General features: G+C 45.9%; 2 protein-coding genes across 2 annotated transcripts in view; one reads left to right on the forward strand and one right to left on the reverse strand.

Annotated features, from left to right (window-relative positions):
* Positions 1 to 84, reverse strand: part of NIFK (nucleolar protein interacting with the FHA domain of MKI67) — a 4,509-nt gene extending 4,425 nt beyond the window's left edge. The window contains exon 1 of the mRNA XM_026852499.1: positions 25 to 84. Coding sequence (XP_026708300.1) covers positions 25 to 84 — 60 coding nt within the window. The remainder of the gene's footprint in view (positions 1 to 24) is intronic.
* On the forward strand, positions 16 to 8,887 carry TSN (translin). Its single transcript, XM_026852900.1, has 6 exons — positions 16 to 148; positions 224 to 317; positions 5,595 to 5,691; positions 6,482 to 6,597; positions 7,278 to 7,357; positions 7,707 to 8,887. The coding sequence occupies exons 1-6, from the start codon at positions 83 to 85 to the stop codon at positions 7,941 to 7,943; spliced, it is 690 nt and encodes a 229-aa protein (XP_026708701.1). The 5' UTR covers positions 16 to 82; the 3' UTR covers positions 7,944 to 8,887.
* The last annotated feature ends 3,712 nt before the right edge of the window (positions 8,888 to 12,599 follow it).

Consider the following 12,599-nt stretch of genomic DNA (forward strand, 5'->3'; position numbering starts at 1 on the left):
AGGGGCAGCCCCCGCGTCGGCGACACAGAAGGCCCTCTGCGCTCGCGGGAGGCCCCCGAGGCGGGAGGCGGCGGCGGGCACCATGTCGGTGAGCGACATGTTCATTGCGCTGCAGGGCGTCCTCACCGCTGACCAGGACATCCGTGAGGTGGGCGCGGGGCCGGGGCCGGGCGGGGGGCGCGGTGTCCGCGGTGCCTTGTCTGACGGCGCCCTGTGCCCGCAGGAGATCCGGAAAGTGGTGCAGGCGCTGGAGCAGACGGCCCGAGAGATCCTCACGCTGCTGCAGGGCGTGCACCAGGGAGCCGGCTTCCAGGACAGTGAGTCCCGCACGGCCGCCTTCCCCGGGGGAGCCGGGAAAAGCCCTGTGGAGCGGGGGCGGGAAGTACCCCCCGGGGTACGCGGGTTCCTCTGCCACGGGCGCCCCTTTCCCGGGTTTTGGTCGCATGTGGGCGCTCCTGCGGTGTCCTGCGTGGGCTTCTCAGAGGCTGCTGAAGGCGAGGCGAGCGGCTAGGAGGTGTCAAGCCAGATAAGTAGAAAAGCTGCCATTCATTCTCGAGAAACACCGTTGTTTTCCATTCTCCTCTCACTAGATTGGTGTTTCACTGTCTCGGTGCAGAAGAGCGCCTTCTTTTTATAGCTGCTCTTTTTCTGGGCTGTTGAATTGGCTCACAGATGTCACGCTAGGTGACATGCACGTCGATTTTTATATCCTGCTGATTCTGACAAGACCTGTAGGGCCTTTGTATCTGTATCTCTTTTCTCATCTCTTCACCCTACCTCCCAGAAAGTTGTGATGATCTGGAGAGAGTTCAGGATAGTGTGGGAAGGGGGCACTTTAGTCTGGTTTGTATAAGACTGACTCTGTGTGTGCATGAATATAAAATCTGCTTAATAAATATAAAAGCAGTTTGTAAAGGCTGACAGAGCAGGAGCTGTCTTTTGATGCGTGTTTGAGTGACAGCTGCAATTGTTCTACTATTTTTGAGGTTTGGATTGTAGCTAGCCTGGCTCCTTGCTCTCCATCCAAATTTGTTTTAGATGGTTGACATAATGTTTCTGGGCCTACCTGTTCCTCCAGGGTGTAAGAACAGCACTACAGCACATAGATGCGAAGTGTGCTTTTTCTGTTCCCCCATCCCCATTTTTAGACTTACTAGTGAAACTATTGGAATAAACAGGTTTTTTTCCCTTAAATGCGTGACTTAAAAGCTATTTTTTCACATCAGTATCTCCTGAGAAGCAGCAACCATTCTGATTTTCCTGGAAGCTCTTGAGAGGAATTTGGAAAGGGGAGAGATCTGTCAGGCTACCTTCTGAAGGTGAATAGAAGAAACCTCACCAGGTGCTGTTTTATTCACCTGCAGAGCTGACTGGTTGTTATCAGCCTGATGACATTTACTAGCACGCTTGAGCTGGAGGCCTGGGATTTCTTGGGCCTCTGAGAGAGTATGTGCCACACCTGAGGTTTGACCTCTGCTGGCAGGTACAACTTCCACCTCCTTGGGAAATCTGGCAGTGCTAAAAATTAGAACTGCTAATTGGTTGATTTACAGAAGCATACACTCATTCTTCTAAGCTGAGTAAACCTGTGGATGTTGTGATAGTTGTTTTGTGTCCGGTTACTTTCCAGTATTTAATAGTAGAGGCGGTGTCTGGCTCAGTGTATTTTTATTTGATTTTTTTTAATTCAGGGAGAGAGCTGGTCCTGGCATTTGCAGAATCTGAGAAGAGACTTAGAATAGTTTAAAGGGCTTTTTTTTAAAAAAAAAAAAAAGAGAAAGAAAAAAAGCCTATCTTATAAATTCTTGTAATATCAAAGATAAGGAAGGCATCCTTAGTAGGTTAGGAGTTAACTGATGATAATAGACCTGTCAGTTTGTCATCAATTCTAGGCATAATAAAGTAAGTCAATAAAGGTTTAGATTAGTAAAGGTTTACAGCCGAAAAATATAGTGTTGATTAGCAGAAGGATAATTAGGGGCATAAATAGCATTTTGTCAGATGTCACATATTTAGACTAGAGTTTCATTTGACAATGGTTGTAGTTCTGAACTGTTGTGCCCTTAAATGGCTGTTTGGCTTATTACAGCATCTTGTTTGTTGAGTCAGTACCACATTTTTGCTGGGAAAGGAGAATCTGGCAGATGAAGGGTGACATTGTATCTCATCAGGTCCCATGGAATTGTTCACCTTCAGGTTCCTTAGATGGTCTCCACCCTGATCTTCTCCTACAATGGGCGGTGAAGACTGAGGCAAAAAAAGTCATTGAGTACCTCATCCCTCTTCATATCCTGGGTAACCAGGTCTCTGTTTCCTTCTGGAGAGGGTCTACATTTTCCCTCATCTTCCTTTTATCACCAACACACCTATAGAAGCTTTTCTTGTTGTCCTTGCCTAGCCAGATATAATTCTACTAGGGCTTTGTCCTTCCAAACCTGCTTGCTGACAGTTTCTCTGTATTCCTCCCAGGCTACCCTGTCTTTGCTTCCACCCTCTGCAGACTTCCTTTTGGTTTTTGAGTTTGTCCAGGAGCTCCTTGTTCATCCATGCAGGCCAACTGGCATTTTTGCCCGACTTCCTCTTTCATGGAATGCATCACTTCTGAGCTTGGAGGAGTTGATCGTTGAATATTAACCAGCTTTCCTGGACACCACTTCCCTCCAGGGCTTTATCCCATGCTACTTTACCAAGCAGATCCCTGAAGAGGCCGAAGTCAGGTCTCCCAAAGTCCAGGGCAGTGGGCTTGCTGTGCACCCTCCTCACTGCCCTAAGGATCTTGAACTCCACCATTTCATGGTCACTGCAGCCAAGGCTGCCCTTAAGCTTCACATTCCCCACCAGTCCCTCCTTGTTGGTGAGAACACGGTCCAGCAGAGCACCTCTCCTCATTGGATCCTCTGTCACTTGAAGAAGGAAGTTATCAACGTGTTCCAGGAACCTCCTGGATTGCTTATGCGCTTGTCTCTCCAGCAGATATTGGGCTGGTTGAAGTCCCCCATGAGGACCAGGGCTTGTGAATGTGAGGCTGTTCCTACCTGTCTATAGAGGGCCTTGTCTGCTCAGCCTTCCTGGTCAGGTGGCCTGTAGCAGACCCCCACTATAACATCACCTGTCCCTGTGCTCCCTTTAATCCTGACCCATAAGCTCTGGGTCGGCTCCTTATCCATCCCCAGGTGGAGCTCCACGCATCCCAGCTGGTCATTGACACAGAGGGTGACACCCCCTCCTCATCTCCCCTGCCTGTCCTTCCTAAAGCACCTTTATCCTTCCGTTCCGATGTTACCTTGCACAGTGCCTTTCCTCTCTTCTCCAGGGACTTAAAATACATCTTGGCTAATCCTGTTTTCTTTGAGTGTTTCATCTAACCTCCTTTACTGTAGGGCAGCTACCTACCCACAGACAACAGCTGTTTCACACTTCTGGCTCCTGTGGTCTCGCCCTGCACCCTGAGCACGAGGCTGTTTGGCTGTGGGATAAGCGCTTTCAGTCGTAGCCTCTATTCAGCTGTGGGGAAGGGAAGAAAAAACAGCAGAGCCTCAGGCCAGCAGCCTATGGAACAGGATTAGAGGATCTCTCTTTCAGCTCCCTCTGCTCCCTGCCGGCAGTGGAGTTTGAGAACTGCTCAGAAAGCTGTTCAGAGCCTGCTGTTAAGAGTCTGAGCGACAGGTAGGATCTTCAAAGGCTGAATTTCAATTTTGTGTGTCTTTGCTCTTGAAGCATATAGTATCAAGTTCAGCAGAACTTCAGTGGTGATATCCAAGGATGCACAAGGATAGTTTGAAGTTATGTGTGTATTGTTAGGCACTGTTGTCTGAAACTTTACAGTAAAGATTGTTTATTTTTGTCACAAGTTCCTTTGGCCGAAGCCAAAATGCAAATTTATTCCTTATTCTGTCCCCAGCTGCCACATGACGGCTTACACGACTGAGGCAGACGCTGGAGTTTGAGGACAGTGTTCAAAAGGCAGCTGTCGGTGACCTTCACACATTTCTTTAATTCTGGCTGCCACATAGAGCACTTTCACCTTTTGCTTCCTGAAGCTTTTATTTTTAAGTGTCCTTTTTTTTCAACAGAAATTATGTTTTATTAATTGAAATAACTTTTTCAGGCACACGTAAGTGACTCTTAGTGGGGCTTGTTTCATTAAAATTAAATCAAGTTTTCAGATTTCGCTTCTATGGATAAATAATAAATAATCCTTAATTAACTTAAATAATCCTAGCTTCTATATGTCAAGATGAAAGAGAGCCTCTGAGGTTGATCTTCTGCCTGCCTTGGGTCATGACCAGGATTTGTGAGACGGCTGCAGTTAAGAAGTACTGGTTTGATTAGTTCTGTCAAGCCCTGGTACTGTGGGCGCAGTGTGGCTGTAACTCATGGGAGGTGGCAGCAGGTGGCATGTAAACATGAGACCACTTCTCTGCAGAGCTATAACGTACATTGGACAGGCTGAAACCCAGTTTCTTCAGATACATTGCTTGAAAGCAGGAAATACTGTTTCCTGAAGGGATGTTGCACCTCATCTAACCTAACTGATCAATAACAAATTAATAAAAGATTTTAAAATAGCGAAGGAAATGTTGCTCTTCCTTTGGTTGTATGAGTGATTTGGCTGTGCTGCTGGGTGTACGTGCTTTCTTTGGGTCTAGCTGTGTGCAGTGCTCTTCTGTTGCTTGTGATCTGGTAGTTGCTGCTTTTTCTAAACCACTGCGTTAGTGTTCTCTCCAGAAGATCTTGTTTCTCTAACACCTGTACAACCCAACTAGCTGCCCCTTCCTCATACTCCACCCACACAGCAAAGACTAAAAATGTCTCGGTATCAGCTCACGCCTGATCTCTGGTGCGACCTTCCTGCTGTGGTGCCACGCATGGCCCTGCCGCTCCAGAGCGCTGCGTGGGTTTGCAGCACGGGGCTTTAACCATGTCGCTGCTCTTGCTAGCACTCTGCCTCACCCCCCAGCATCTGTTCCCGTAGGCTCAGCTCTTCCACACTTACAGGCCCTCAACTAAAATTCCCCCCCTGCTACCGCAGATGAGGTCTGTTTGCCCTTACACTACGCCTCTTTCAGCCATTCCCCATCTCCACTCGGCATCTCTTCAGCACTGCTTGTTTGTTGCCCAGCTCAGCGCCTCGCCTCATTCCATAGACAAACACCACATGGACTCTGTGTTCCTCTGTTCCTGCCTCTGTCTATTTGCATCCCCCCTCGCCTCCTGGGCTGTAGGCTGCCTGACCTGTCCAGTGTTTTCTTCTGTCAGTGCTCGTTACAGAATGGGTTCTTCATCCATGACATAAGTTTGGTAGCAACAGTAATTAGTCATGATTAGCAGAGATTATTAAATAACACTGGGGCATCGCGGCTCAAGTTCAAAACTAAGGACTAGAGCAGATTAGACAGCCTAGCACTCAGGAGTATCTCCTCTACCTGTGTGGCTCATGCTACAACAGTGAGTATTTCTTAGAGGATTCAAAGGTCAGTAGACTGTCTTGGACCACAAAGGAGTATAAGTAGCACTGCCTGCACCAGAAGACTCCCTGTTTACCAAACCCCATTCTCTGTCAAGTACTGAATGTTGGGCTGTTTCTTCTTCAGTACCAAAGAAATGTCAGAAGGCTCGTGAACACTTTGGTACCGTGAGAACACAGCTGGAATCTCTGAAGACCAAGTTTCCTGCTGACCAGTATTACAGGTGAGCGGGACCACATGCAGTCAGACATGGATATGGGAATTGCCTGGGCATATTTGGCATCATTACTTTGGAAGAAAAAGGTTTATGGGCAAAATGCTTCTTTCTGCTTGAGAAGTAAATCATGGTAGAGAAGTGTGAGGTTTTTATTACTATAGGTACAAAATGCTTTTGCTCAAACACCCTCTATAAGTTTTCACTAAAAATATCCAGTATTTAATTATTTTTGTAGAAACATTTTTAGAAAAGAAAAAGGAAAGTTTAAGAAATTGATGTCCTGTTGAAGCTGCCCTTGTTCCTGGGTGCAGAGCATTTGCTGCTCCATTAATTTCAGTTGTTAGGTTTGGGGCATTTGTGAAAACAGCTCTAAATCTGTCATGAAATGGCTGTTTGATACTGCAGGTACTGAATGAAGCTGTCACCTCTGTGTTTTGTTGCTGCCAGAAGGGGACAGTGTCTAGCTCCATCTTGTCAGCTCCAATCTGCTAAGGGAAGGTGGGAGGGAAAGCTCTGGTTGTCTTGTGGGCACGGCAGCCTGAAGAACTCAGTGAACTGAGTAGGTGTGTGAGAGGTGTGAGCAAATGCTGGTGTCCAGTGTAGCATCCTGGGGGTGAAGTTCTGGAGTGCCGAGGAGATGACTTTAAGCTGGTGTTGTTTTGATAAGCCAAAAATATTGCAAAATCCTATGTGTAAGGGTGGAAAATATAATGTATACCTAATGTATGCTTGGTGCCTAACTCTCCAGTAATAGAGGCTACTTACTTATACTTTGACTTGGTGCTTTCTTAAACAGATTTCATGAGCACTGGAGGTTTGTGCTTCAGCGGTTGGTGTTTTTGGCAGCATTTGTAGTCTACTTGGAGTCAGAAACGTTAGTGACCCGAGAAGCTGTTGCAGAAATACTTGGGAGTAAGTTAATTTTGTAACTGCAAAGAAAAAGTTTGTGACGTTTTTAGACATTGTAGCTTTCACAGGTACAGGGAAACAGCAGAACTTAATTTCTTTTGAAGAAACAGCTTCCAAAATTTATCTGTTATTTGGCTTCATTATATAAACAACAAATATTTTTAGAAGGTGGAAATCAGCAAACCTAATATGAACATTAATAAGTTCTTCATCAATGAAGATTAGTCATTCAAATGGCATAAATTTACCAAAAGAGTAATACAAAGATGAGAGCTTATTTTTCTCACTTTGTGATTTTGTGTTTAAAAAGTGTGGAAAACACATTAAATTCTTATGCTGTAAGGGAATTGTGTCCTCCCAGAGGAGATGATTTGGGAAAAAAGAAAAAGCAGGAAAATATTTTTCTAAAAACCAGCTACAGACCCCTATCCTGTATATTGATGTAAATTCAGTTATTCTGTTGGATCAGTTATAACCTGTTGCACATCCAGTTGAGGATGTATGTGATGCTAAATCAAAATGCTGAGAAGAGGCAGTAATTGCATCACATACAGGAAAAGGCTGACTTTTGTAATAAAATCTCATAAATTTGATACTTCAAATTAGCTCCAGTAAACAATTTCAGCTCACTGGTTTTGTTCATGTTCAGTACAACCTGATTACTGCTCTGTTTTTCATCTTAGTTGAAGCTGATCGAGAGCGGGGCTTTCACCTGGACATTGAAGACTATCTTTCTGGTGTATTAACTCTCGCCAGTGAGCTGGTAAGGAAGATATTCATATTTGGATTGAAGCTGACCTGAAACAGCAAAAAAGTAATGTGTCTCATAACTTCCAGGAACAACTTAGGAAACTTAGAAAACACAACACCTTGATCTGAACTTCTAGTAAACTGCCTCTCTGCATGTCAGAGTTATTCCTCACTGATATTTTAAGATTTAAACTAGTCACTTGATTGAAAATCCAGGGTTGTGGTCAACAAAAAGGTAGACCTAGAAATAATCTGACTGCCCGGAACAAAACTGCTTTGTTTGGTGAAGTAACTGATGAGAATAGTGACGTGGTTTGGGTGGGTTCCTCTGCTGATGTTCTCCTGTGCGTGTTCCTCTCTAGGCCAGACTGGCAGTGAACAGTGTCACGGCTGGTGACTATTCTCGGCCTCTCCGCATCTCAACTTTTATCAACGAGCTGGATTCTGGCTTCCGTCTCCTCAACCTGAAGAATGACTCCCTGAGGAAACGTTACGATGGCCTGAAATATGATGTCAAGAAAATTGAGGAAGTGGTTTACGACTTGTCGATCAGAGGACTCAATAAGGAGGCAACAGTTGGTGAGGGTGAAGAGAAATGAAGGATGCTCATTTTAACAGCATCATTGATTACCTCAGATGGTTGCCAATCTAGGAAGCATGCTAGCGAAGCCTTCCTACAGTAGTTTAGAAGAACTGCAGCTGAAAGCTGCTCTCTATTTTCTTACAAAAGGTGTAGTACGGGTGTTAGATCTCAAAATGTTTTGTAAAATCATGTCTAGATTAGGGCAGGAGGCTCTCATTTCCAGTGGAATTCCTCTCTCAAAACACACAGTGCCACGTTCTGTGCACTGCAGCAATAGTCAGTAACTCCCACGAGCTGAAATTCTCGTTAGTTCTGTAGTGTTGCCTCACTGCTCTGGCAGTGATGTGCTTCCGCTGTCTCTGCTCACACACCTTTAAAGATGTGTGCACAGCACGCAGCTCAGTGCAGATACATGTGATGTTTTAGAAAACACAGTGTGTAAATATTACACATTTTTTAAGACACTGATTTTTTTTTGCCTTTTTGTTTCTTAAGTTTTCACCTATGTCAGTAAGTTGAAAAGATTTGCATAACTGTTTATTAACCAGATCTTTTTTAATGGCTTCTGATAATGTATCCAGCTTAACTGAGAAATTGATGAAAATATTCCTGAGAATTTCTCCACTGGAACTGGTGTACTGCACCCGGGCACATCTTTTTTTTTTCTTTCTTTCTTTCCTTCATTTTTTTCCTTTTCTCCAAGACTTCTGTTATCAGGGAGAGCAAGGTTTTCTCAAACATCTGCTTTCACTGGCTGATACTTGGTTTACTGATATGAGTAAATGCTGAGTTTTAATATGATTGTTTGCCTTGAGAAATTGGTATAACCAATTTTATTTTTTTTTAACTACCAAGGTTTCTGAATAGAGCAGTGGTAACTGATAAACTGCAGGTAGTGTCTGAGTTTTAACAACCTATATAGGCCACAACTGTACCTGTGTCCTGGGATTTTAAAAAAAACCCCAAACAACCCACACCAAAACTGTAGTTCGTGTAGTAAAATATTTATACCTTCAGAAAAGGGGAAATTACTAGTTTCAGATACTTTGCATGTAAGATGTTTGCAAAGACCAGCAGCCTCTTTCATTTGTGTAAGTGGACAGACTTGTACTTCCCAGGGCGAGTGTTCTCTTGTCCTGCAGGACTTGGAGTTTTGCCATTCTTCTCCTACTTCTGGTGGTGCAGAAGGGTTAAGGAGAAAAACCAAAACTTCTTTAGGAGGAGGAATATTGCCAGAGGATGAAGACAAACAGTCAAGTTTATGGGGTTTATTAGTGTTTCATTTTGTTAGCAAAGATTTATCACTGTTTCAGTTGGGGTTTGGTTTTGTTTACTGGACAAAAATGATTTCTTGGTTATTTTGGCCAATAAAAGCTGTTCTTTGATTTTGGCCATTTGGTAACTCTTGCCTGTTGTCTGATTATCTGTTGTTATTTGCTTCCCTTCCTCAGAGCCTACTCTGAAACACCATAATTTAAGTTCAGCATTGAGCTGTACTTTGACAACGATAGAATTCCTCAGTTTGGCTGTACACTGTTGGGTTCACCGTGCAGAGGAATGGAGCTGAAGTCAAGCTGCAAACAGATTTCATAGGCTTTTTTTTTTTTATTTTGTTTTGACTGATTTCACCAAGTAGAGCAGGAGAGGTATGGAGGAGTTTATCATTACTGAATACAAGATGTGTCAAGGTTCATCTTCAGAGCATCTCATAATCTTTCATGTTTGTCCTCATCCTTTGTATTGTATGTCACATCATGCAGGGAGATGGTAATATCCCTCTGTCACAGCTGAAGAAAATGAGTATGTAACTTCCTGAGCACTGTGGCAAGGAGACCAGCTTTCAAGTAGTTCTTTGTTCTTGCCCTGTGTCGCTGCTGCTTTCTTGTTTTTAACCCTGTGGAGGTGGGAGGAAGGAAGGAGCTTAAGCCAGTTCTACTGCCAAAACCAGAGACTTGTGAAGCAACACCCTAAGGCTCCAAGATGCAGCCCTGCGGACCAAGGTCACACAGGAAGTGCGTGGGAGCAGGGGAATTAGAGAAAGGTGTTCCCTGAGCGTCGGTCTGGTGTCCCTCGGGTTGGAGGACTCCTGGCACGCAGGACTGGGACATGAGGCTGTGTGGCGGGACAGGTTTCTGGTTGCAGGGCAGGTGTTTGTTAAGGCTTTACTCTGGCTTGTGTCCCAGGTGCTCTGGTTGCGTTTGGTCATGCAACAGGTCTGCTTCCTGACGTGGGATCCCATGTGCCTAACACTGCTTCTCAGGAGATGCTAAATCTGCCAGCTCTTGCACCCTGCATAGTTTGAGAGCTGGTAGAGATACAACAGCACTGCACAGAGGCAGATACTGCGGGAGAGACAACTGGAAGAGCAAGTCTCTTACTTAGGGTTTACAAAGTCTGCAAGGAGTAGGATCCTTCTGCCCAAGGCTCTGTGAAGAGCAAGTGCCTGAGAAAGACCCTCCATTACGTTCCTGGAAGGTTTTGAGCAAACACCTCATCGTTTCCCATTCCTAGGTTTTGGCGAGCCCAGCATCTTCCTCTGGAAAAGCATCATTTGCAAGAGCCAGGCTGCATAGAGTGTTCCCAAGCCAGGTCTGAGGAAGGGAAAACTGCAAGCTTTTTGCCTAGACTGCAGCAGGGAAAGCCAGGGATGTGCTTCTTGTGGCTTCCTTTGTGCAGAGGTAGCCCATAGGATCTTGTGGCCTTGATTATGAATCTGAACATTGCTCTGGTCCTGAAAGATAAGTTGTGTTTCTGTCCCAGAGCTGGGAACAGAGGGAAGAAGGGTAGTTCCAGCAGGACTTGAGTTGGGGGGTGTGTGTTTCTCTTCTCTGACCCTTCCCTTTCCCAAGGGTAGCAGGAGCAGGTCAGCCAGCGGGGAATGGCAGCACGAGATGGAGCTCTGAGGACTGCAGAAGCTTGATGGCTCATGATGAATCAGATGCACTTGAACTCTGAACAAATAACTCCTCTTTGCACTGAATGGATGGCGCAGCATGCGCTGGCAGCTGGGAGGGGAGTGAGTCAGTGCAGGAGTGCTGGAGAGTCTGACTCAACAGCCAGCACGGCTGTTCTGAGCCACTTCAGCCTGGAGGGTGTGCCAGGGAATGCTCTCCTGGCTCTTCTTTGTATTCGCTCACTGGTTTGGGGTTTTTTTTTCCCCATCTTGACGTCATTTCTGTGGGTTTTCTTTATTTCAGTAAAAAGGGCACTTAAAGAGTTGATTAACTGCTCTTTATTTATAGCACTGCCTGTTCAACCCCTGCAGATCAATGAAGGTACTGACCTGAAACCGTTGGGGGAAATAGGGGAGAACAGAGCTCCATGGCACGGGATGCAGAGTGGACCTTGGGGCTGGGCTCTGTCTCCTGGAATTGATTAACGGCAGCCAGAGTCCAGCCACCTCTTTAAACTGGCACTTGTTAAAGGACACCTTATCACCTCCAGACTGCCTTTTTCTGGTGCCAGCACACGTCTTTGTGCAGTGAACTGGCTCCAGGAACAACCTTTATTTTTCAGGAGTGCTTGCTCCCACTCCGGTGCACCGTGCAGTCCCGCTCGTGCTGTGCCGGTGTGGGGAGGGACGCCTCTTCCCCTCCCTGCCGTGCCAGCTTGAACTGTTCACTGGGCTGTAATGCTACATAGTAAACTGATTTTTCTTGAAGTAATTGATCTGCTTCTCGTTTTGTTAGGATTGCCAAAGGTTTTCTTTTTGGGTAAATAATTTCCCTTCATTTTACTGTGAAGTAATGACTGCTGTGCTATAGAGCTTCACTCATGTTTTTCAGCTGGTAAGGTCATTATACACCGAGGCAATTAAGGAGAGCAGAGTGAACACGGATGACTCCTGGGGTATGTGCGTGGGTACTGACCATTACTCAGCAGCAGCCCATCTTTCCTCATTAAGTATTGTCTGTCACTGGATGCTGCAGTGCAACTGTACTGAAGTGTGCGATGGGGCTGTTCAGAGAGCCTCCTGCCTGCTGAATTCAGGAACTGTCATCAAACAAGCATTTGATTTTTGAAATGAGTAGTCCTTTACGGTGTGTATCTCCTATACGCAGACAGTGGGTCAGGCATGAATGACTTGAAGAAGGGTATCTCCTTGCAGTTTCTCTGCCTGTTCATTCTCTCTTCACCCTGCGGCACTTCTGGTTTGCACTGGTTTGCCATCACGGGAGGCTGGCCCTGCTCCAGAGGAGAACTGTTGTCCAAGAACCAGCCCTTTCTTGAAAAAAGGGGGAATACACTCCTTGTCTGAAGGCTTGTTCATCTGCCTGTTCATGCTATGGGCATACAAATGTCAAACCTGCTGTGTTGGGGAAAATGGGAGAGCCTGAGCCCTGCAAGGGCGCTGCCTCCTCCCCGGGAAGCCTGCTGCTCCCACCCCGCTCTGCCTGGCTGCCTCTGGGTCTGTGCTGGGGCCCTGTGCAGCTCCCACGGGCTTTTCTGAGGTCTGACAACCACCACAGCCTGTTGGAGACTTCAACAGGGACTGCAGAAAGCCTAAAGGGAAGGAAGAGCCTGAGATTTCAGCCCCTGTGAAACGGTCCGGGGCTATACAGGCCTTGTGTTCTTTGCATGCTTTGGTTATCCCAGGCATCAGTCATGGGATCTGCTCTGGACTGTCTCACGACCCTCCAGGCTTCCCACTTTCCCCTGCCACCCTCCCCAC

The sequence above is a fragment of the Athene cunicularia genome, assembly GCF_003259725.1.
Source record: "Athene cunicularia isolate RWA chromosome 7 unlocalized genomic scaffold, athCun1 chr7_part1, whole genome shotgun sequence".
NCBI lineage: Eukaryota > Metazoa > Chordata > Aves > Strigiformes > Strigidae > Athene > Athene cunicularia.